The sequence below is a fragment of the Dermochelys coriacea genome, chromosome 5, assembly GCF_009764565.3.
Source record: "Dermochelys coriacea isolate rDerCor1 chromosome 5, rDerCor1.pri.v4, whole genome shotgun sequence".
Classification (NCBI taxonomy): Eukaryota; Metazoa; Chordata; order Testudines; family Dermochelyidae; genus Dermochelys; species Dermochelys coriacea.
Genome location: NC_050072.1, coordinates 71,755,522 through 71,781,458, shown reverse-complemented (window position 1 = coordinate 71,781,458; position 25,937 = coordinate 71,755,522). Strand labels below are relative to the sequence as shown.

Sequence of the window (25,937 nt, the reverse complement as noted above, 5' to 3'; positions counted from 1 at the left end):
AATCAACTCATCTCTCAATCTTTTTAGATATATTAAATGGATTGAGCTCTTTAAAACAGGGTTTTTCAACTTTTTTCTTTCTGAGGCTCCCCCTTCAACATTGCTATAGAAGCTCCAAGGCCCACCCGTGCCACAACAACTGGAGAAGAAGGTAGTTGTACTTGGTATTGTATTTTTAGTATTTGTATTTGTATTTGTGTGTGTGTAGGGGTTTTGTGCTGGGAGAGCAGCTGAGCCTGATTAGGGGGTGGGGCTTTGTGCTGAGAGAGCAGCTGAGCCCTGCCTAGGGGGTGGGGCTTCTGACTAGGGGCCCTATAAAGGTAGCCAGCCAGTCAGGCAGCTGCAGTGGCACAGAAGCTAGCAAACAGAGCTCTAAACAGGGGAGTTTGAGTGGGAGTTTGGATTGTGCTTGTTTGGGCTTTGCTTTTGCTGGGGGGGGGTGGTCTTTTTGGTGTGGCTTGTGTTTCCCAGATTAACAGGATTTAGGTGGGAAGGAGATGACAGATACAGAGGAAGCTGTGGGAGTGACTCCTGCAGTGAAAGACACATTGAGGATGACTGGATGTGGAAGCTGTGGTATGTACATGATCCTGGAGGGGGGAACCGGTAAGAGTTTTGTCTGCATGAAATGCCGTCTGATAGAGCTGATGGAGGAAAAGATCCGAGGTTTGGAGATGCAGGTGGAAAGTCTGGTTGAGTTTAGGAAGGGGTTTGAGCAGATGATGGAGCAAAGATATGAGGTATCTGAAGGGAAAAGCTCAGACTCACGGATGGAAGCAGGGCTGGGGAATTTTGAGGAGAGACTGGATGAGGAAAGTGGTCAGTGGAAACATGTGACTCAAAGAACCAGGCAGAGAAAAAGACGGGCTAGTGAAGGAGAAATAGAGCTTAGGAACAGGTTTGCAGAGTTGGAAAATGAAGAAGGGGCTCAGCAGGTAGTCGCTGAAGGTGGAAGGGTAAGGAAGAAGAGAAGAGAGGCTAGCCCTATAGAAAAAGGGGAAGAGTCAAGGGAGACTACACCAAATATGAGCCCCAGGAGGATACAGGATGGGTTGAAGAGAATTGTAAGGGAAAATAGGAATGGAAAGAACTTGCAGCCAGAGAGAACAGGGGAGACACTGGAGAATAGCACTGTCACCAGGAAAAGGCAGGTCTATGTGATCGGGGACTCTTTATTGAGAAGAATAGACAGGCCTGTAACTAGAGCTGATCCTGAGAATAGAAGGGTGTGCTGTCTTCCGGGTGCTAAGATACGGGATGTAGACCTGAGGTTGAAAAGGATCCTCAAGGGAGCGGGAAAGAATCCCCTAATTATCCTTCATGTGGGAACAAATGATACAGCCAGATTCTCGCTGGAAAGTATCAAGGGAGACTATGCTAGGCTGGGGAAGACGCTTAAGGAAATTGAGGCTCAGGTGATCTTTAGCGGGATCCTTCCTGTTCCTAGAGAAGGGCAACAAAGGTGTGACAAGATTATGACTGTCAACAGATGGCTTAGGCAGTGGTGCTATAAGGAGGGCTTTGGGATGTATGGCCACTGGGAGGCATTCACGGACAGAGGTCAGATCTCTCGGGATGGACTTCATCTGAGTAGGGAAGGAAATAGACTTCTAGGATCGAGGCTGGCACAACTGATAAAGAGAGCTTTAAACTAGGAATTGGGGGGAGATGGATGGGAGATGTCCAGAAAATCTCCACGCCAGATTTTAGCATTGAGAGGGAAGAAGATGAAGTAAGAAAGGATACAGCCATGGGTAGGAGAATGTATATAAGGAGAGAGGGCAGTGTGGATACTAGTCTAATAGGTTATACTGGCTGTAGAATGACTGTGCCTAATAGGGTACAAAATGTGAGCGAGGCCAAACAGCAAAAATTAAGATGTTTCTACACCAATGCGAGGAGTCTAGGTAACAAAATGGAGGAACTAGAGCTACTGGTGCAGGAAGTGAAACCAGATATTATAGGGATAACAGAAACATGGTGGAATAGTAGTCATGACTGGACTACAGGTATTGAAGGGTATGTGCTGTTTAGGAAAGACAGAAACAAAGGTAAAGGGGGTGGAGTAGCATTGTATATCAACGATGAGTTAGAATGTAAAGAAATAAGAAGCGATGCAATGGATAAGACAGAGTCTGTCTCGGCAAAAATTACATTGGGGAAGAAAACTAGTAAAGCCTCTCCTACGATAGTGCTTGGGGTGTGCTACAGACCTCCGGGATCTAATTTGGTTATGGATAGAGCCCTTTTTAATGTCTTTAATAAAGTAAATACTAATGGAAACTGCGTGATCATGGGAGACTTTAACTTCCCAGATATAGACTGGAGGACCAGTGCTAGTAATAATAATAGGGCTCAGATTTTCCTAGATGCGATAGCTGATGGATTCCTTCAACAAGTAGTTGCTGAACCGACTAGAGGGGATGCCATTTTAGATTTAATTTTGGTGAGTAGCGAGGACCTCATAGAAGAAATGGTTGTAGGGGACAATCTTGGCTCAAGTGATCATGAGCTAATTCAGTTCAAACTAAATGGAAGGATTAACAAAAATAAATCTGCAACTAGGGTTTTTGATTTCAAAAGGGCTGACTTTCAAAAATTAAGGCAATTAGTTAGAGAAGTGGATTGGACTGAAGAACTTATGGATCTAAAGGCAGTTGAGGCCTGGGATTACTTTAAATCAAAACTGCAGAAGCTATCGGAAGCCTGTATCCGAAGAAAAAGGGAAAAAATTCATAGGAAGGAGTTGTAGACCAAGCTGGATGAGCAAGCATCTTAGAGAGGTGATTATGAAGAAGCAGAAAGCATACAGGGAGTGGAAGATGGGAGGGATCAGCAAGGAAAGCTACCTAATTGAGGTCAGAAGATGTAGGGATAAAGTCAGAGAGGCTAAAAGTCGAGTAGAGTTGGACCTTGCAAAGGGAATTAAAACCAATAGTAAAAGGTTCTATAGCCATATAAATAAGAAGAAAACTAAGAAGGAAGAAGTGGGGCCGCTTAACACTGAGGATGGAGCAGAGGTTAAAGATAATCTAGGCATGGCCCAATATCTAAACAAATACTTTGCCTCAGTCTTTAATAAGGCTAAAGAGGATCTTGGGGATAATGGTAGCATGACAAATGGGAAGGAGGATATAGAGGTAGATATTACCATATCAGAGGTAGAAGCGAAACTGAAACAGCTTAATGGGACTAAATCGGGGGGCCCAGATAATCTTCATCCAAGAATATTAAAGGAATTGGCACCTGAAATTGCAAGCCCATTAGCAAAAATTTTTAATGAATCTGTAAACTCAGGAATAGTACCGAATGATTGGAGAATTGCTAATATAGTTCCTATTTTTAAGAAAGGAAAAAAAAGTGATCCGGGTAACTACAGGCCAGTTAGTTTGACCTCTGTAGTATGCAAGGTCCTGGAAAAAATTTTGAAGGAGAAATTAGTTAAGGACATTGAAGTCAATGGTAAATGGGACAAAATACAACATGGTTTTACAAAAGGTAGATCGTGCCAAACCAACCTAATCTCCTTTTTTGAAAAAGTAACAGATTTTTTAGATAAAGGAAATGCAGTGGATCTAATTTACCTAGATTTCAGTAAGGCATTTGATACCGTGCCACATGGGGAATTATTAGTTAAATTGGAGAAGATGGGGATCAATATGAACATCAGAAGATGGATAAGGAATTGGTTAAAGGGGAGACTGCAATGGGTCCTACTGAAAGGCGAACTGTCAGGTTGGAGGGAGGTTACCAGTGGAGTTCCTCAGGGATCGGTTTTGGGACCAATCTTATTTAATCTTTTTGTTACTGACCTTGGCACAAAAAGTGGGAGTGTGCTAATAAAGTTTGCAGATGATACAAAGCTGGGAGGTATTGCCAATTCGGAGAAGGATCGGGATATTATACAGGAGGATCTGGATGACCTTGTAAACTGGAGTAATAATAGGATGAAATTTAATAGTGAGAAGTGTAAGGTTATGCATTTAGGGATTAATAACAAGAATTTTAGTTATAAGTTGGGGATGCATCAATTAGAAGTAACGGAAGAGGAGAAGGACCTTGGAGTATTGGTTGATCATAGGATGACTGTGAGCTGCCAATGTGATATGGCTGTGAAAAAAGCTAATGCGGTTTTGGGATGCATCAGGAGAGGCATTTCCAGTAGGGATAAGGAGGTTTTAGTACCGTTATACAAGGCACTGGTGAGACCTCACCTAGAATACTGTGTGCAGTTCTGGTCTCCCATGTTTAAAAAGGATGAATTCAAACTGGAGCAGGTACAGAGAAGGGCTACTAGGATGATCCGAGGAATGGAAAACTTGTCTTATGAAAGGAGACTTAAGGAGCTTGGCTTGTTTAGCCTAACTAAAAGAAGGTTGAGGGGAGATATGATTGCTCTCTATAAATATATCAGAGGGATAAATATAGGAGAGGGAGAGAAATTATTTAAGCTCAGCACCAATGTGGACACAAGAACAAATGGGTATAAACTGGCCACCAGGAAGTTTAGACTTGAAATCAGACGAAGGTTTTTAACCATCAGAGGAGTGAAGTTTTGGAATAGCCTTCCAAGGGAAGCAGTGGGGGCAAAAGATCTATCTGGTTTTAAGATTCTACTCAATAAGTTTATGGAGGAGATGGTATGATGGGATAATGGGATTTTGGTAAGTAATTGATCTTTAAATATTCAGGGTAAATAGGCCAAATCCCCTGAGATGGGATATTAGATGGATGGGATCTGATTTACTATAGAAAATTCTTTCCTGGGTATCTGGCTGGTGAATCTTGCCCATGTGCTCAGGGTTTGGCTGATTGCCATGTTTGGGGTCGGGAGGGAGTTTTCCTCCAGGGCAGATTGGAGAGACCCTGGAGGTTTTTTTGCCTTCCTCTGTAGCATGGGGCATGGTTGACTGGAGGGAGGCTTCTCTGCTCCTTGAAGTTTTGAACCATGATTTGAGGACTTCAATAGCTCAGACATGGGTGAGGTTTTTCATAGGAGTGGTGGGTGACATTCTGTGGCCTGCGCTGTGCAGGAGGTCGGACTAGATGATCAGAGTGGTCCCTTCTGACCTTAGTATCTATGAATCTATGAAACTGTTTTTCTGCATATTCAGTAGATTAAAAGCCAGGGCCAGGGTTAGGGGGTAGCAAGCAGGGCAAGTGCCTGGGGCCCCACGACACAGGGAGCCATGTGAAGCTAAGTTGCTCAGGCTTCAGCTTCAGTCCCCTGCGATGGGGCTTGGGCTTCAGCTTTCTGGCCCGGGCACCAGCGAGACTAATGCCAGCCCTGCTCTCAGGTTTATTTTGGTGAACCCCCTGAAACTTGCTTGCAGCCCCCCCAGGGGTCCCTGGTCCCCTGGTTGAGAACCACTGCTTTAACACACTCACTGTAAGGGATTTCTTAAGCCCTTGAATTTTTTTGGATTCTGTTATGCACCCTCTCCATTTTTAATTTATGGGAAGCACCTTACTGAATTAAAGTATTTTAATACATTTACATGGGATATTTCTATAGAAACACTACATATTTAATACTGAACTAGCCACAAACCAAACTGTTAGATTAAACTGTCTCCTTTTTAGTGAATCTGAGTCTTTTCTTCATATCAAAGTCATTTACCAATTTTAGGGATTTTTAAAAAAACTTAAAACATTCATCTAAAGTTTTGTGAAAATTAAGAAGTGGTTGTTGAATCAGTCAGGATCTGGAAGATTTTATAAAGGAATGAATGAACATGTTCATTATGTCAAAAAGTTCCAAGCCATCATAACAGGGCCAGTTATACCATATTTCATTATATAATATCTAACAATAGAATCACAGGCTCAATTCCTTCCTGAGATACATACATATCTTACAACTTGTCCGGAGTTGGATGATGTTTTGCAGGTTAAGCAGGCAGGGTTAAGAAAAGGATGCAGCATCTGTGATCAAATCTTAGCCTTGACCATCTGTATTGAAATGGTTTTCAACAAAATCTGAAGATAGGAACCATCTTCCTGGATGTGTCCATCGCTTACGACACAGTTTGGCACAGAGGTTTTTTGTGTAATTCTCTTGAGTTGCCCTGCATTAGGTGGTCAAATAGTAGAGCTTTTCCTCTAAAACAGGCAGTTCAGAGTACACATGGGTGATCATTGCTGTTCTTGGAAGTGTCAGATCAACAGTCTTCCTCAAGGTTCAGTTCTTTCACCAATACTGTTCAATGTGTACATCAATGACTTGCCAGTTACACTCTCATGCAAGTTTATTTATGTCAACGACATCTGCTGCAGCTATCAAGCTCAGTCCTTCTCAGAAATTGAAAAGGTCCTGAATGATGATATGAAGCTTATGGCAGACTATTGTAGTTGATGGTGTTTACAGACGAGCTTTTGCAAGATGGTTTCTAGCATATTTCATCCGTACAATGCAAGCACAAGCCACAAGTTAAGTATTTTCTTAAATGGCCAAAGTCTGCAGCATGACCCAAACCCGGTTTACCTCAGCATGATATTGGATAGGTCACTTATGTACCAGAACCACTTGAAGAAGCAGCAGCCAAAGTTAGCACTCAGAACAACCTATCAGAAAACTGGCTGGCTTAATCTGGGGTGCAAGCGCCCGGACCCTTAGAACATCAGCCCTTGCTCTCTGCTATTCAACAGCGGAATACTGTGCTCTTGTCTGGTGTCACTTGTCTCAAACAAGGCTGATTGATGTACAGCTTAACAAAGCTATGCACATTGTTACTTTATGTGCCACTCCGTTGCTGTGGCTGCCAATACTTAGTAACATAGCATCACCCCATATTTGCCGTGAGGGGGCTCCATTATGATGCTGGCCAAGATCTGCTAGAAGACCTGCCTTTGTACACAGACCTCTTCAACCATCTGCCCTTTATGGTCTCTTATGCCACCACAGAACATGACTGTAGAATCTGTTTGGCATAACAAGTAGTCAGCGATGACAGTCATTAATCACTCTCTCATCACCGACCCAACCACCTGCCTACCAGGTTTTGACCTGCCAGGGAACCTGTAGTCATCCCTGAACCAGTTTTGAACAGGACATGGCAGCTGTGTGGCCAATCTCTTCAAATGGGGTTTCTCTAATGACCCATGATGTAGCTGAGGTCAACTTCAAACTATGTTGCATATCCTTGACAAGTACCCATTGTCTTACATTGACAGCAGCTATTGGCTGTTCATCGGGCTGATGATGATGCTATCAAATGGCTGGATACTTTGTGCATACGCTTAAGAAGACTCAAAATATTTGTAGCCAAACCAAGCAACCACCACCAGCAGCACTGGTTCAGTTTTAACAGCTTTTGTTGGTATGGACATATTGTTAGGATAGAAGATCAATGAATTACAAAGCACGTTTACCAAGAAATGCCACTACACAGTTGTCAGCCACGTGGTTGCCAAAAGCTTCAGTGGTGCAGTGAGTGCCAATTATCAACATAGACTGAACATCCAGACCGTCTTAAGGACCTAGCAAGAGATTGATCCAGGTGGCACTTGATCTTCTAGGAAGCCTATAACCTTTTGGGATTTGCTTTGATGATATCCTCAAAACCCCTGCTAAGCTACTACCTAACCCTTGAGACACCTAAATTCCCACTGTTAAAGTACACTAAGTCTCTGCCTGAGGGTATGTAAACTGCTACCTCAGTCTAGATGCCTGGGCTCCTATCTCATGTTGGAGCCTCAAAGCAGCTGAAACTGAACATTGCTCTTCCTATCTCACCTGCAGGACCTGATCCGGCAGGTGTGCTCTGAACATACCTAACTCCACACAAAAGGACCATTGCATATTTAATTATTGATACGCGGGGACAGCTTAAACAGGAGACACCGAGACTCCTTCACCCCCAATGTCCCATAGGCCAGTGATTAGGTCACTCACCTGAGAGGTGGGAAACTCATATTCAAATTCCTTCTTCTCATCTGGCAGAGAGGGGAACTGAACCTGGGTCTCTTAGCCCAGTGATGTCAAAGGATGTAAAAGTTATAAGGGGATCCCGCTTCCTACTGCTCCTCCCATTGGCTTTTCTTGTGTGCATTTAGGCACTCACCAGCGCTATTCTTCCAATAAATGGGTGAAGTGCTTGACTCCAGGACGGGATCCACAGCTCTGAATCCTAAGTGAAAATAGATGCCTCTCTCCAGCCTGCACTTAGGCTTCTAACTTCCTGAGAGGGGTGGAGTTTAGGACACCACCACCACCCTCCTCTTCATCTGCTATGGGCTAGTTTAGGCAGCTCCCTGACTAGGGTGCTGGCTTTTGTGGGTCCAGGTCATAGGTGCTTATTATTCCCCATGCTTTGTATAGGGAGCCTCGGTACCTAACTCAGGCTTTATGGATATCACTGTGGGGTAAGGTGCCTAAATGTTAGGTACTGCAACATGCAGCAGTGCAACACCTAAGACCCTTGTGGATTTGGGCCCTTGTTGCTAGCAGAGGGCTAGCAATTGCTACTGCAGCAGGATACAAGATAGCAGGGTACAGGAAGAGGTGTATAAGAGTTACACCAAGAATCTCTTATTATACCCCTATACTTATTATACCTCTTAGGAGTTAGATTAGGAACTGTTTTCCTCAGTTCATGTAACTGGTAAAAGCAATTGTATCTAGGGTATTTGCATCCTCTATTTTATCTGCTGTAGTAAAGCAATCCTCTGTTACTCAGTGTCCACTGAAGTCTACAGCCTGTAGAACCTACGCTTGGAGTACCTGCAGTGTTTGCCTCCAAGCTCACAGTACACAAAGTATACTCTCAGACCCCCTGAAGGGAAACGGCATACCACAACTCTGCAGTGGGGGTCAGGTACCATATATGAGACCAAGGCTAAAAATGTAAACAGATAATGACTTGTTCATCCAAGGCACTGCTAGCTCTCAAAATATACTACAGAATATCACACAACACACTCAAATCACTCCTCAAAAAGGGTTTTGCCTTGAAGGTTATCAAAATCAGCTTCAGTTGGACTGAAGAAGTGGGAAGAAGAGCAGTGACAAATTCTGGATTTGCTTTAAGAAAAGCACCTGCTACCAGTCCCCTCTTTAAGCTTGAGTTACGTTGCCAACCGCAACTGCAGCAGTATGACTCGCTCTCTTTGTGAGTCACCATTTAATAAGCAGGGGGCTGAACTCTGCACTAAGTTTCCAAGTGCTTTAAGGCCGTACAGAGAATTCCATTAGTCTAATCGTGCGTTGAAAAAGGCAGAGATACTAGCCAGTTCTGCATCAGAAAGAAAACAAGTCGTACGTTCTTTACCCATTTGATCTAAAATAGCAGGTTAGGCCACAGCTGAGCCTCCAAGAGTAGAAGGGAATCCAACAAGATTCCTTAACCCCAAAACTGAATAGTAAGCAGAAGACATATTCTTTTATCAGGACAATTGATAATCCTCCATTATACCACACCATATCAAGTTTCAACCAAGGAATATTAACACTTCAAGTTTGGTGTGGGTAAAATTACCTCAGAAGTTTTAACGGAGCATGCTAAATTAATATAACAGAATACTACGGTACTCATTTTTTTTTAAAAAACGTGTAACACTTTTTTTGGCCAAAAATACACTGGCATTGCAATCTGCCTGTTGATTAATTTGCTTAGAAGTTCTGGGTGCCTGTCACCAGGAAACTGACAGATGTTGGTAGGTTGACTGGCTAATACAGACCTAGTCAAAAAGAAAAGGAGTACTTGTGGCACCTTAGAGACTAACAAATGTATTAGAGCATAAGCTTTCGAAAGCTTATGCTCAAATCAATTTGTTAGTCTCTAAGGTGCCACAAGTACTCCTTTTCCTTTTGCGAATACAGACTAACACGGCTGCTACTCTGAGACCTAGTCAGATCCCATTTGTGCAGATTTTTCTCTAAAGTTATGGAATACCTTTCTTAATTTTCTTGAGATAGCAAGGTCTTTAAAGGTCCCACAGGTGAGATCCACACTGGCCATATTGCTATCAAAGCCCCGGACCAGCTCACGCTGATCTGGAAGTTTGCAAAAGGGACCATGTGTCTGTGATGAGGCTCTATTTCGCGCATTTCGTTGCTTGCGGTGAAAGAAGTCCACTCGTGTAGGTGGCATGTTGATGCATATCACGTCCCCTAGCAGCAGGGGGGGGGACCCAGGTTCAAGAGGGTACAGAATCCACTCCGCGCGCCCCGCCACCCATTCATTCACTTTAGCCCCACCCCACCGCATCATTCCACTCCCGCTGGCCAATCGCTGCACAATGCCTAACCCCCGTCCCAGCAGCCGCCAATTAGAAGGCCCCACCTGCCACCATCTCAGCCAATGAGATCGTCCATATGCCAGTGGACGGTAGGCTGCGTGCAGCCGAGACTCTGCCCATCCCCCCTCGCCGAAAGGGAGGAAGTGCGGGTAGGCGGGAATCCGTCTCTTTTCTTCCCGCCCCAGGTCCTCATTCCGAGGAGGCATCAGTTCAGGCCGGCGAAATGAGACGGGCCGGCCCGCCCTGTGATTGGCTGCGCCGCGGAAGCCGGCTGGGCGCTCATTGGCCGCCGGTGTCGGCGGCTCAGCCGCACCTGGCCCAGCGCGGCAGCCCCTGGCCCGCGGGGCCCAGGTGAGTAAGGGGCGGCCCCTCCCGCAGCCTGCGCGGGGCCCCCAGAGGCTCCGGCCAGGGCCCTGCCGGCGGGCACCGGCTCCAGCGCCAAGTCCGGAGCTGCAGCTCGGGAGCCTGGGCGGGGGCCGGGGGAGCAGAAGCGGCAGAGCTCTCGGGGCGGGCCCGGGCTGAGGCGCTGGACGGGGAGCCGGGCTCGGCGCCCCGCGTCAGGCAGCCGCGGGAGCCCGGCTCCTGGGCAAAGGTTTCCCAGCTGGGACCCGGATAACCCCGCCCCGCCCCGCCCCGCAGCGGTTAGCGCACGTCCGCCCTCCGCCGCTGCCGCTGCCAAGGCGCCCGCGCTTCACAGGCGTCTGCCCCGGGGCTGAGCGCCGCGTGTAGCCGTCACATCTCCCTCGGCGGCAGCCGCCACAGCCTGGGCCCAGCCCCGCTCGCTGGCTTACACGATACTTCCCTGCTGTGCCCCCTCCCCCGCCCCCCAGCGATGCTTCATTTCCGTTCATTAACTGGAAACGTTTCTGAGTTCCTCTTAATGATGCTGTGGCACGTACAGTGAGCGCTATTTAATCGATCCTTTGGGGTATTCGCAAAAAGAACAGGAGGACCTGGGGCACCTTCGAGCCCAACACATTTATTGGAGCACAAGCTCCCGTGAGCTACAGCTCACTTCAGGGGATGCACTCACGAAAGCTTATGCTCCAATAAATGTGTTAGTCTCTAAGGTGCCCCAAGTCCTCCTGTTCATGTTTGTGACTACAGACTACCACGGCTGCTACTTTGAAACTTGGGGTATTAAAACATGGATCTTTTTATATGGTCTCTGGATGTCATGCACTGCATATTAATGAACCAAGGTGGGTGAGTTATCTTAGTGGATCAACTTCTGTTCGTGAGAGGAGACGTTACACATGGCAGTGGCATGGTATTTGTCAATAGTAATCGCTTATAAGTAATAACAGGATGTCTTAATATGCCATCTTTGGAACTAAACTCCCTATCTTTGATTTAAGTAGTCTACATCTATTGGTCTATAAAATGTGTTGCAAAATCCATTTATTTTTGTGGTCTTTTAGAAATGGGAAGTAAGACGAGTTTTGTTTTTTTTTCCCCCAAGGGTGGTGGTGGAGGATGCAGGTATGATGCAGTATTTATTTCCCCTTTGGTTAATTTTAGTTAGTCTTATTTTAAAAAAGCTTACAAAATTGCAGTGATAAAAGTTCTCTTGACAACAGGCCACTGCTCTGGCTGCATCCAGAGCTACATAAATTAGATATAGGTTTCAGAGTAGCAGCCGTGTTAGTCTGTATTCGCAAAAAGAAAAGGAGTACTTGTGGCACCTTAGAGACTAACAAATTTATGTAGCTCACGAAAGCTTATGCTCTAATAAATTTGTTAGTCTCTAAGGTGCCACAAGTGCTCCTTTTCTTTTTATAAATTAGATAGTTAATTTAGGGAGGGAGTGTAGGTATTAAGATTGTGAAGTGTGGAGCAGTAGGAGCCCTGTGAGATTTCTGGCTTACCCTAGAGGAATTTTAGCTGAGTAAGTTTACTGAATGGGCAGGTCTGCCACCATTTGTAAGGTTAGTTGGAGTGTTTGGGTCTCCTGAAGAAATTAGTGCTACTACTGGCACTAATTAGGGAGCTGTACCTCTGGTTTCCATCTTGTTTATAACTGACTCCCTGCTCAAGAGTCTGACAAATGAAGAGAACATTCTCTCCTTACTCCCTTGTTATTTTCACCTTCCACGCACCTCCTAGTCGAGACAAACCAGTTTAACCCTAGGAGTTGTATTTTAATAACAGCCTAATATGAATCCATTTTTCCACAAATCAAAAACTAAAAAACAAATCAATTAGAAAAATATTCGACTGCAGGATATTGAACCCAAACAAAGAATTGTGCTAGTGCATGAAAAGTAGAAAGAGAAACTAGCCAGATAGCAAAGAGAAATTAAACTGATCTCTCTGGTTTCATAGCCCAAGCTAATGGTTAATTTGCAATGGCAGGGTCAGGTCCTACCATTGGCTTTCCCATTGATTTCAATGGGATTACACAAAGCATTAGCAAAAAGAAAAGCAGAACTTGTGGCACCTTAGAGACAAGGTGCCACAAGTACTGCTTTTTTTGCGAATACAGACTAACACGGCTGCTACTCTGAAACAAAGCATTAGGGCTCCATGTGTAAGATAGTAGATGGCTAACCACACTTAATTTTAAAAACTTTAAAGTTAATCTAAAATGCTACTAATAACTTGAGGATTTAAGGCTTTTTTTTTCCATTTTGCAACAATCCTTTATGTAAGAAGAACAGAGTGGATCTTCTCTGAATGGCTTTAGTTTTGTATAATGTAGTTGTATTTTACTTAGGAATGGGATTTTTTTAAATAGATTAATTGTCAAATGTTTACCTTCAAATGCAAGAGATAGCTAATAAAATTAGTTATGGGCTACATCCACAGAAGGATTTAGGTGTCTTATCACTTTAGGTGCTCAGGTCCAAAATGTCCATCCTCAAACCTCTTACTCAGCTGCCTTCTAACCCTGAAGGCCCTTATATGCTTAAGTTTCTGCTGGTAGGTATGCGCAAAGCTGCTTCAGCATCTAGCTTATCTCTAAGCCTTAGTGGGATCCTTGAACTACATGTTCCCCTGCTTGTCTTGCCTGTGGGACCCAATCTGGTAGGCATTCTTGGAGAACACCTAATTGCAATAAAACACTGGCAGTCATGTTCCCTTTATACCCAATAGTTAGAGCACTCACCCAGGAGGTAGGAGATCCAGGTTCAAATCTCCACTCTGCCTGAATCAGAGCAGGGACTTGAACTCAGGTCTCCTACCTCCTAGGTGAGGGCTGTTGCCACTGGTGCCCATCTCCAGGAGAGGGTTCACAACTGATTCCTGATGCCTCTGAGTTAGGCATTTAAATCCCTTGCCTGAGCACTTCCTACCCGTTAGTTTAGGCAGCTCTCTGCTCAGCATACTGGCTTCTGTGAATTCCCATTTTTAGGGCGTAGTTCTCCCTCATATGTTGTATAGGGAGCCTGGGCACCTAACTTGGGCTGTGGATTCCACTGGTTGGCAAGGTGCCTAAAGTTAGGTGCTGCAATGCTAAGCTCAAGTCCCCTTTGTGGATTTGTCCATTTGCTTTTAAATATAGCCTTCACCAATTTACTAAAAGACTCCTAGGTTATAGGCCTGGCTTCCCAGGTCTGTTTAGTATCTATAAAATAGTAGTTATCTTAATTGTCAGACTTGAAATTCCACAGGATCTGCTTTTTCCATTAGATATTATTGTGTAGGGCTTTTTTTCCCCCACTAGACCATGTATACTGTGGGTGATCACCATTAACTTGCATTTACAGCAGCTCCTGAGCCATACTTAAGCATGTGTGTGGTGCAGGTGTAGAATATACATGTATGTATGAGAGTGGCTAAAATACTTTGGCCTTCAGTGATTTGATATGTTCAAGATGCATTTAATTTGCAAATGTTCTTCCAATTTAAAATCTGTTCACACTGAAGTCAATGGCAAAACTCCCATTGACTTCAGGGGAAAAAGGATTCAGTTGTTTTTACTCTTTGGAAAACTGTCCTAGGGCATGTGTTTGGACACTAGCTAAATTGGCTTAACTTTCCTCAAAGTGTGACTTTAAAATGCAGTGTACACCTATATGGATGCTCATGCGGAGCTGGCCATAGTTCACTTTAGCTTAATCCTTTAATTCAGTTTAGTTTTCCTGAGTGTTCCTGCCCTTAAACTGGTGGTTCCAGATGTCAGACAGTGGTTAGCTTAGAGAGAAACTAAGCCTTCTTAATGGCTGATCTTGAACTTAAATTGTACATTTCTATACAGGTGAAAAAAGAATGGAAAACCTTCCAGACGCAGCTTCTCTGGCAACAAAGCTGAAAAATACTCTAATCCAGTACCACAGCATTGAAGATAGTGAATGGCGAATTGCTAAGAAAATGGTAAATGATCCAGTTACTTCAACTTTTATGTAATTGTACTAATGTTTTCTTTATCAGATGATTAATAAGTCATTTTTTCCCCTTCTTCTCACACACCTAAATAATGGTAGTTTGTTACGCATTGCTTTCAGATGGAATTCGCTGTACGGCAGAGGACCCAGGTCAGCTCGACTGTTTGTCTGCTTTGAGTCCCAATATTGACCTTTTGGGGTCCGAGGCTTGAGCAGAAATGTTTTATGTCTTTACTTGTATCCACAGTTGGGAAGGTATTTCACACTAGAAACAGTTCAAGTTTTCCTGTATAAAAGTGTGGACTTCCCTTGAAATGATCTGTTTCAAACATTTCTACTACTTTGTTTTAAGATTAGGAATGTGTTCTGATTTGTTTAGTGCAAGTTTATCAAATTGGTAGGAACAGGTACAGTAAGTTAGTATTTTTGCCACTTGCTGTGCAGTAGCAGCTTTTTGGGCCTTTGTGGTCTGTTTTCAAGCAGATATTGGTGACACAATCACATTTTCCTAGTGTAATCTGCTAATTTACAAAATGTAAATAAATCCTATTTCTTAAAACAGGAGTAGTAACAAACATCGCATAGACAACTCCCTTTTTGGAGAAACCTCAGGGAAGGGACCTCTGTGCTGATGTCTGTGCTGACTCCAGAAGCAGATGTCTTGCACCTCTGTCTCTTTCTTGGGCCTCAAGTCTCATAGCTTCAGTTTCCTCTGACCACTCTATTTTACACACGGGGAAACTTTTAGTCCAGGGCTGTTCACCAAGGCCTGGACAGGTGGGTCTGGGCATCTACTTTCCTTTTGTGAAGTTATTCCACTACCCAAAAGAAGCTCAGAGTTCAACAGCCCAACAAAGCCACATGACTCTTGATGACTCTGGGTGTGGTTACTGTGTGGCATTTTTACTCTCTGGGAGGTTCACCCTGAGTGTTTATACACCAGTGATCCCCAGTCTGAAAACAAGTCCCTCAGGATAGCTCCAAGACACCTAAACATAGTAAGAATGAAAAGTATAAAACTATGTCTTTTAGAGAATGTGGTGTTACTGTGTCAAACTCTAGTGGGGTCCTGCAGGGGTCTGTCCTGGGTCTAATACTATTCAATATTTTTATTAATGACTTGGATAATGGAGTGGAGAGTGTGTTTATAAAATCTGAAGATGACTCCAAGGCAGGAGTGTTTGTAAGCATTTTGGAGATCAGGATTAGAATTCAAAACAACCCCTGACAAATTGGAGAATTTGTCCTAATTTAATGAGATGAAATTCAATAAAGGAAGAAAAAGAAAAAAATCAAATGCACAACTATAAAATTGGATACAACTCAGTAGGTAATGGTACTGCTGAAAGGATCTGGGGGCTGTCATGGATCACAAATATGAATTAACTGATGTAGTTGCAAAAAAAAAAAAAAAAGGCTAATATTCTGGGGTGTATTAACAGGCACATCCTATGTAAGACCTGAAAGGTAATTGTATTGCTGCACTTGGTACTGAGGAGTCCTCAGCAGGAGTACTGTGTCCAGTTCTGGGTGTCTCACTTTTGGAAAGATGTGGACAAATTGGAGGGAGTTCAGAGAAGAGCAACGGAAGTGATATGTTTAGAAAGCCTCTCCTCTGAGAAAAGGATAAAAAGGCTGGGAATGTTTAGTCTTGAGAAAAGACTGGAGGAGGAAGGGAGACCTGATAAGCCTTCAAATATGTTACAAAGAGGACTGTGTTCAATTGTTCTCAGTGTCTGCTGAAGGTAGGACAAGTAGTAATGGACTAATCTGCAACAAGGGAGATTTAGGTTACATATTGGGAAAAACTTTCTAACTAGAAGGGTACTTACGCTCTGGAATAGGGTTCCAATGGAGACTATGGAATCCCCATCACTGGAGGTTTTTAAGAACAGGTTGGACACCAGTCAGGGATGGTCTAGGTTTACTTTGTCCTGCAGCAGCATGGGAGGCTGGACTTGATGACTTCTCAGGGTCCCTTCCAGCCCTAGATTTCTATGATTTTAGAAGGAGATTAGCACAGAATGGAGATCACTAAAGTCTTTCCAAAATATGTAGGTCATTTCGAGTTTCCTTGGAAGCAGAAGATGCAGTGTAATATAGGAGTGGCGATTATTCAGGGAAAACCCACTATTACAGAATAAATGATTCACTTTTTAAAAAACATCTAAAGAGATGTATGTCTCCAATACCCAATATTGATTTGAAATATGTTCTTTACAGTGTGTCCATCCACCTGAGGCTTTTTGTTGTGGTTACTTCCAACCTCAGTTCTGCCCAGCAGTTGACTTGGGTGCCTCTGAAGACTGAAAGAAAAGGAGTACCTGTGGCACCTTAGAGACTAACAAATTTATTAGAGCATAAGCTTTCGTGAGATACAGCTCACTTCATCGGATGCATCCGATGAAGTGAGCTGTAGCTCACGAAAGCTTATGCTCTAATAAATTTGTTAGTCTCTAAGGTGCCACAGGTACTCCTTTTCTTTTTGCGAATGCAGACTAACACGGCTGCTACTCTGAAACCTCTGAAGACTGAGATCTAGATCACAGACATGCATAACATGCTTTTACCTAGTCCACATAGATCAGGAAAAATTTTTAAAAACTGTTAGGCATAACTGATTTTAAGTTCAACCAACTTGAATCTTTGATGGTGTAGGCCCGCCCTTAGAAAGTAATGTCCTGTAGTTTTAAGTGTATATCATCAAAGCATAGTTAGCTCGAGGTATAACTGAACTATTACCCCAACTCAACTGCCTTCCACACATAGAAATCTGTAACTTAAGTCATGTGGGGCTTTAAACTTGAGCTAGTTGGCCATTGTGGGGGAGAGGGTTGGAGCTGGAGTGCTACTGAAGCTCGAGCTGGTAATGCAGTGGGGACTCAACTTAAGTTTCTTTTGCTGACACACTCCAATCTTTTTCCTGGATCAGGAAACAAACGTTGCATTTATGTAACTGTGTAAATAATTTGTGTGATATTGCTGCATTGACTAGTCTTGCATATGGTTTCTTGCTAAATGTTGTCAAGGTGGTAAGTAATAAACCTAGCCTCTTTAAAAATGTGAAGAGCCTGTATTAAATTTTGTCATTCCTTAAATGTGTTAAATAAAAATAACGCCTCATACTTTTGTTTTAATAAAGAAAAAAAGCTAATGTTTACTTTGACTAATAGTGCCCTATAAAAGGATCTACTAACCAGGTGCCCTTGATAATGAGCCAGGGCCCTAGGCTGAAAAAGCTTGTTTATGGCAAAAAGTAAGATTCTTCTGAGTATGTCCAATTTTAGCAAAACTATTTTTAGCAAAGTATATGTAGTGGTATAAATAGAACTTAGCATATGTTTAAAAATTTGAAAGCCACCTGCTTTCCAGTTTTTCTGCTACATGGTAGTACATTGACAGGTTTCAGAGTAGCAGCTGTGTTAGTCTGTATCCGCAAAAAGAAAAGGAGGCACCTTAGAGATTAACAAATTTATTTGAGCATAAGCTTTCGTGAGCTACAGCTCACTTCATCGGACGCATTCAGTGGAAAATACAGTGGGGAGATTTATATACACAGAGAACATGAAACAATGGGTGTTACCATACACACTGTAACAAGAGTTATCAGGTAAGGTGAGCTATTAGCAACAGGAGAGTGGGGCGGGGTGGGGGGAACCTTTTGTAGTGCTAATCAAGGTGGGCCATTTCCAGCCTTTGACAAGAACGTCTGAGGAAAGGGGAGGGGGAGAAAAACACGGGGAAATAGTTTTACTTTGTGTAATGACACATCCACTCCTAGTCTTTATTCAAGCCTAAGTTAATTGTATCCAGTCTGCAAATTAATTCCAATTCAGCAGTCTATCGTGTGCCAGCAATGCCCCTCTGCCATGTACATTGGCCAAACTGGACAGTCTCTACTTAAAAGAATAAATGGACAGAAATCAGACGTCAAGAATTATAATATTCAAAAGCCAGTCAGAGAACACTTCAGTCTCATTGGTCACTCGATTACAGACCTAAAAGTGGCAATTCTTCAACAACAAAAACCTTCAAAAACAGACTCAGAGACTGCTGAATTGGAATTAATTTGCAAACTGGATTCAGTTTAACTTAGGCATGAATAAAGACTAGGAGTGGATGTGTCATTACACAAAGCAAAACTATTTCCCCATGTTTTTTCTACACACACATACACGTTGTTCCTCACATGTTCTTGTCAACTGCTGGAAATGGCCCATCTTGATCACTACAAAAGATTCCCCCTCCCTCCCCCCGCTCTCCTGCTGGTAATAGCTCACCTTACCCCATCACTCAGTGTGTATGGTAACCCCCATTGTTTCATGTTCTCTGTGTATATAAATCTCCCCACTGTATTTTCCACCGAATGCATCCGATGAAGTGAGCTGCAGCTCACGAAAGCTTTTGCTCAAATAAATTTTAGTCTAAGGTGCCACAAGTACTCCTTTTCTTTTTATGGTAGTACATTGTTACTTTTTCCTGGTGTCATTGCTAACAAGTTTCACACAAAGTATTCAATGCAATAATTTCATGGCTCAACCGGATTGTGTTTTAATAATAATGTAGGGGGATACAGACTTGTGCTGAACCTATTTTTAGTCCCTGATCCAGCAAAGCACTGAAGCATGTTAGTCACATTGATTCACAGGCTTAAAAGTTAAGCATATGCTTAAGGGCCTGATCCAGCAAAGCAATGAACTTTAGGATAGCGCTGTTTGACAGACTTCCAACAGTTGATACTTAGAAACAGCTCATTTGAAAGAGTGCATTTGCATGTTGTTGGTTTAAAAAAAAATTGATATGTTTTCATGCCTAAAAACCTTTAGAATTACCCAGATCTAAAATTGATGTACTTTGTACACTTTAGAAGTGGACATAATAAATATGGTATTCTTCCACTTTTTCCAGAAAGATGCAACTGTGTGGCGGAAGCCATCAGAAGAATTCAGTGGATACCTGTAAGTTTACCTTCATACTAGATAAGTAAGTTTGAGACTTTAAGACTTAATAGAAGTTGGAAATGGGGGATGTGGAAAAACCCATTAGAGCATCCAGTCCATCACCTTGTCAGTATAGAATTAGTCCCTATAATACTTACCTTAGAGTTTGACATTTTAATGCCTGCATCTTATATATTGTCTATAACAAGACATGCAACTGTCAATGAAAATTCAGTGAAATTCTTGCTCCTTGGATATAAATGGTAAAACTTCCATAGATATCAAATGGGGCAAGATTTAATCCTTAGTGCTCTGACTTGCAGATGACTTTCTAAGAACTCTAAGTCCAGATTTGCTGGCACTTGCATTTGACAGCTCACCTTGCATAATCCTGGTAATCTCATTTACTATGGAACCCCCAATGGGTTAAGAAGCCATCCAATGGTTGGGAAGAGTTGTGTGTATGTGGGTTTCTTGGCAGGTATGGATCAGGTAACTTGGTGAAAGCTTCCAAGAGCCTATTAAAACAGTTTCAGATGACTTTTTGAATGTGTCACGGTGTAAACGAAGATCTATTTGGTATTGGCTACCAAAGCATATTGTGATTGCTCATTCTCAGTGGAAAAAACTGACTTATTGGTATTGGAATTACCATTTATTTGTGCTTTATGGAGATTTGAGTCCTCCTTACCCCTTTCGTTCTTCCTTTCTGTGTTTCTTCTTTGCCTTCTCCTTCACTACCATCCCCTTTAATTTTCCTTGTCTCTCCTCTTTTCCCTAGCTGACTCCTGCTCCTCATGGGAGAGGAACAGCAAATTGACAAGCTGTTTCAGAGATAGAGGATGTCTGTTTTGCTCTACCTCTTCATTTACTCATACAGTGAGAAATACAGTAGTGATGTATTGCAGAAAATGGCCTCTTACTGTAGGTGTCAAAAAGAGACAGCAGGAATGGGACTACATCTTATTGGCCTTAAAATAAATTTTAAAAAGCTATCATATCACATGGACTGAGAAGAGGGTTTGCAATTTGAGAAATACAGAATGTAGCTTAAGAACCTCTCTCTTAAAATACCAGTTACGGCAAGGGAAAGGACTGGATGATTGAATAAGTCTTTTCCTGTACCTGAACTTTTCTGATAGAATTGTTTAGTTTTTATCTTCAGATAAAGTGTGTATAGTAAGTGGAAAGCATAAAGGATTTCATATTTTAAACAGCTACAAAGCTCAAGGAGTTGTAGAAGACATTACTAACAGAGTAGTAGATCACATTCGTCCTGGACCTTCTAGACTAGATTGGGACAACTTAATGACTACAATGGACATTGTTGAAAAGTTTGAAGAGGTAAAAATTTGTCTTCTAGACTTATAAATAGAACATGTATTTGTGTGGATGTAAATATGTATTCTAACATGCATCATAGCAATTGCATCATCTTATGGTGAGAGAGCCTGAGAGAAGTTAATCCATGCACATGTCTATACATTTTTATCTTATGGCGTCATCTCGCATATAGGCTTCTGTATGTAGTAGTCTTTTTAGTAGCTTGTTGAATTGGGACAGAATTCCACCATTGCCAAAATTAAGGATCAAAGGATAAGATTTAGTAGGTGATGCTCTGATATCTTCCAATAAAAATCCATGTTCTGAAGGAATTAAAATGTCTTATTTTTGCTTTAAAAGATATAAAGCTCTAAAGACTGCATTCATTCTGTGGGATGTAGCTTATTTATTTATTTTATTTTTTAACATTACAAAATGATGCATAGTTTTGGCAAAACTACCAATTCACCCGTTCCCTGTGGGCTGGCTCCAGTATGCCATCAGGATTTTGTGCTTGGAACCTGAATAGTGACTGAGTCAGGACTTACCAAAAAGATAGCACGTAATGAATTTCACGCCTGACTGTTAGTCTTGTCCTGATCACTGGGGACATGCAGTACAGCACTTCAAAGCCTTTGGTTTATTACATTGGATGTAAAAAGTGACCAATTTTCCTGGCTTTAAATTAGATCCTTACAGTGAACTATTTTATTTGTGTTTAATACATAGAACATTAGTATCCTCTTTAGAATTGTTTTTGTTGAAGATTACTGTATTCTACTTTATTACTAGCATGGTGAATCAAAAGCACTTTGCAAAGCAGCCTAGTAGTTAGTGAAAGACTCCTGGGTTTTATTCACGCAACTTTTGCATGTCCAATTTTAGACATCTAGAGCTTAACTTAAGCCAAGGACACTCAGCTTCTGTTGTCTGTACTTGCAGTTGCTCAACACCTAAATTTTAGGCACTTAAGGCCTAATGTTGGACCCTTTTGAAGATTACCCTTTAATCTGCACTTTACGGTAGCCATCTGTAAAATGGGTAGTTTAGAAGGGAAGGTGGGATATAAGTAAAAGCTTATTTTTTGTTGAAAATGCTAGCTTCTTATGAAATTAAAAGCTGTCTTTGGTGATACATGGTTCATTGTTTTGCTATCCTCCTGAAGAATTGCTGTGTAATGCGCTACACCACTGCTGGCCAGCTGTGGAACATCATTTCCCCAAGAGAGTTTGTTGACTTCTCTTACACTACTCAGTACGAAGAAGGGCTTCTAACCTGTGGTAAGATATCATTGGCCACTACTTCTTATTTTGAAACAGATTACCATATAGTTAAGTGCCTATGCTGTTCTGAGCCCCTTTAAAACTGGAACTTTTAAAGGCTTTACAAGATAGTCTACTAAAAGTATTCCAAATATACTAGAGTGCTCCTGTATAGCACTTCACATATTCAAAGTCACATACCAAACATTAGCCAAGCCACACAACATTCCTGCATGTTAAGTATCACCCTATTATGCACATGAAAATTGACAGAGAAACTGTGAGATGCCCAAAGCTACACAGTGAATCAGATGGAGTGGAAATAGAACTTGCTTATAAATGGGAGTCAGCTCTGGTGTAAAGTTATTGCTTGTCCAGTGAGAGATGGTTTGAATGAAGAATGGGCAGCCTCTGTGCATTAAAACTAGAATCCAAATCTTTGCTACTGACCAAGCTTCTCTGAAATGTGCCTGTCACTACTTGTAATATCCATAAGTAGGGACTCTTACCTTGTATTTGCTCTTTCAGACCCTTTATTTCACACCTCTCTTCCACTTCCCCTCCTCCCTGCAAACAATCTTTATTTTGGGTCCGTTGGCTAACTATATAATGGAGAACATTTAGGGAAAGGGCTGTATTTTCTGCCATAGGATGTCAATGAGAGATGTGCCCATGGATCCAAGAACAAAACTAGACCTACAACTGTGTACATATGACAAGAAATGACTTCCTGTTCCAATCTTTTGACTTTTATAATTTTTTTTTTTAATTAGGTATAAGTCTAGACTATGGAGAGGTGAGACCTAATTTTGTCCGTGGATTTAATCATCCCTGTGGCTGGTTCTGTGTCCCTCTTAAGGATCATCCTGAACAAAGTCTTTTGACGGGCTTCATCCAGACTGAACTGCGAGGGATGCTTCCTCAGTCCGCAGTAGATACTGCCATGGCTAATACCCTGGCAAACTTTTACTCTGACCTCAGAAAGACACTGAAAACAATCAGCTATTGACCTTGATTTCCATACATGTCTTGCAATCATCTGTTCCTCCTTCCTCTATTGTATCAAAGCTTTGATTAGGTTAGCAGGTGCTGCCGAGGGGGTATGCATACATCCCTGGCTCAACATGTGGGTTTGTGTTCCTTGCTGAGTTCTGAAAATGTACAGTGTACAGACTGAACATACAAAATCATCTGCTTCCAAGGAAGATAGCTCAGAATTGGGGCTTAACTCTGGTAAATACTGATTGACCTAAACTCTCAGTGAAACGGGGAGTGGATGGGTACTCATCATTTTGCAAGTTCAAACCACCTGTGCTGCCAACATTTCATTGAAAATTGAATTTTATAGTATATGCTTTTTATTTTAAAGGCACTCCTTTAAAAGATTAAGAAAGATAATCTGTATGTGCATTTTCTACTTTTTATACATTTTAGTTAAATCCAAAATGACATTTTAAACAATCTGTATTAAGGCTCAGAGTGGAATTCCCCAAAGGGATATTAAATTAGGTATTATTTAAAAACTGAGCTCTTATTTGAGATCTAAAGAGTCACATTAGCAAATACCTATGTTGGCATTTCCTAAATATTAGTCTTATCTATGACTGAGACTTTTTAAATACAGTAGTTATGTCAAGATGCTAAATATTTAGTAGGAATGCATTTTTATAACTGCTCAGAGCCTATTGATGTCAACAGGAGTCTTTCCATGGTTTTCATTAGTGACGGATCAGGCCCACATTAATCAAAGCACAAAACGCCAAGACATCCATCCATTATCCCTTTGTGCAATCTAGCTTTTAAAAGCAGAAATGTATGTATGTATCTAAATCTGCATCTACTGTAGATAGGGTTTCCAATAATAACCAAAAAACCCAAACCCATTTTCCCCACAGTTCAATTTAAAAAAAAAAAAAATAAAATCAGTAACATTTTTAATTCTCTCCTCCACCCCCTATATTTTTCTTGTGGATTATATCCTCAAATTTGTTGAGGTTAAATTCTACATCTGTCTTTATCAGCTCCTTCTGTATCCAATGTAGTAGTTTACAGCTTTTCCCCATGTTAAATGACTGGACATTCTCTGAATTGAAAATTGGAGTAACTAACCACACTAAAATGCTCTGCAAACATGAATATTTTGCGGTTTAAAAAAGGTCTTGAACTTGGGTAACCAACAAGCAGAAACCCGAACTCTAGTCTCAGCCTAGTCCTCAGATGGCTTTGAATAAGTTTTTAGACAGAGGTGGTAGCTGCCTTAGGCTCTGACAATTCCATTGGATACCTCGCTACATCTTTAGGTGCCTAAATATCTTAAAGTTTGGCCCTGAGCATTTAATAGTATTTTCTATGCATCTTTCACTTTAGGGAAAACTACGTAGTTACCCATGCAACACTACAAATGCTTAATGGGTATGTAGTTTGTTTGATTAGAGTTTACTTTAGTTGTGTGGTAGATGCAGTGAATACATTTTAATTTTTTATAATTTTCAGTGACGGAAATATAGCAAGTAGCATACCATAAGTGATGGAGAACTACAGGCAGCTTAATTATCATACATACAGCAAGCTTAAAGGGATGTGCAGATAAAAGTAGGCCTAATATTTAGATTTGATTGAAACCAAAATTCAGAAACCTCTGATCAACAAAGTTAATCAAAAACAAGTGTTAATAGAAACTCAGTTTTCCTCTGCAGCATTTGCAGCCCATTCAGAGCACTGAGCTTTATCTAAACAAACAAGTAAGTTATTTGGGGGAAAAAAGGAATAAATAGTGGAAACAGATCTTAAAAAATCCTCACTTTGAGGTGTTTAGTGGAGATATCTTGGTTCCAATTATGTGCGGTTTTGTTTTTTTAAAAGTTATCTTCTGTGCCTATCGAGCCAGAGGAGGTGACAGTGTCAGATCCTCATTGTTTGTGTGCGTGTGTTCAGCCTCTGATTCCCCACTTGTATACTCTTCTCCTCTAGATCCCAGAGTTAGGCCCTTCTTTTGGCTGGGGAACTATCATTTGTGATGGGACCAAGCTTGACCAAGAGAAAGTGGAGCTGGCAGGAGACTTCCCCTTCCCAAACCAGCAGGGATTCCTAGCCTTCATTAATACCATGCATCAGCATTAACTCAGGTATTCTTCCTTTCTGGGCCCTGGACCCTCCCATTCCTTGAGGGAGGTGATCCAAGGGCAGAGGCCAGTGTGGAAGACCCTAGCAGCACAGCTCCATTGGAACAGCATGGTTAAGGATTTAGAGGAAGTTCTGTGAGAGCTCACAGATTCTTACCAAATATAGGAAAATCTGGGTAATTATGTTTAACCTCCATGTCCTTTTCAGAGCTGATGCATCTAGGTCATTCAAAATATTTTTTAATATAAAAATTGTCAGTTTTCTGTCTGCCATTCCTTACCTCTCCATGAAGAGTGCACTCTAAACATCTCATTTATGAAGGCACTTCAGTGGTGCAGAACAATTCAAAAGGAGCACCAGAAACCCTTTTGTAGGAAGGTGTGTTATTTATGACAGTAGGCACTTTACAGACAAGACTACAAGGTTCCTGATCTAACTCCCCTTGTAGTCACGGGATGTCTTTGTAGAAACTTCAGGGGAATTGTTCTGGGCACTCAAGGAAGATATGCTTACTCTTGATCACCAGCCTATTTTGTTAATGTAATTTTTTTCAAATGGAAGGGGAAAAAATTGATAGTATTTTAGGTGTAATGTTTTAATTACCATATTCTCTTTACTTTCCATTCTGCCTCCATTTCTCTGTAGAAGTTGCCTTACCCTAGTGAGGTAACTCTTCCCAGTGACACTATTGGGGCTCTAAAAAGCTCAGTTCATATCTCCTG

The 25,937-nt window shown here is 41.9% G+C and overlaps 1 protein-coding gene across 3 annotated transcripts; it reads left to right on the top strand.

Moving 5' to 3' along the window:
• Positions 1-10,316: 10,316 nt before the first annotated feature.
• Positions 10,317-24,915, top strand: STARD4 (StAR related lipid transfer domain containing 4). Of its 3 annotated transcripts, XM_043515035.1 has the most exons (7): positions 10,407-10,560; positions 10,704-10,756; positions 14,441-14,556; positions 19,476-19,525; positions 20,725-20,851; positions 21,996-22,110; positions 22,866-24,915. In XM_043515035.1, exons 1-7 carry the CDS (start codon positions 10,463-10,465, stop codon positions 23,099-23,101), a joined length of 795 nt encoding a protein of 264 aa, XP_043370970.1. In that variant the 5' UTR covers positions 10,407-10,462; the 3' UTR covers positions 23,102-24,915. The 3 variants fall into 3 exon arrangements, with proteins under 3 accessions (XP_043370969.1, XP_043370970.1, XP_038259597.1); XM_043515034.1 differs by lacking the exons at positions 10,407-10,560; positions 10,704-10,756 and adding an exon at positions 10,317-10,388; XM_038403669.2 differs by lacking the exon at positions 10,704-10,756 and having other exon boundaries at positions 10,414-10,590.
• Positions 24,916-25,937: the final 1,022 nt, after the last annotated feature.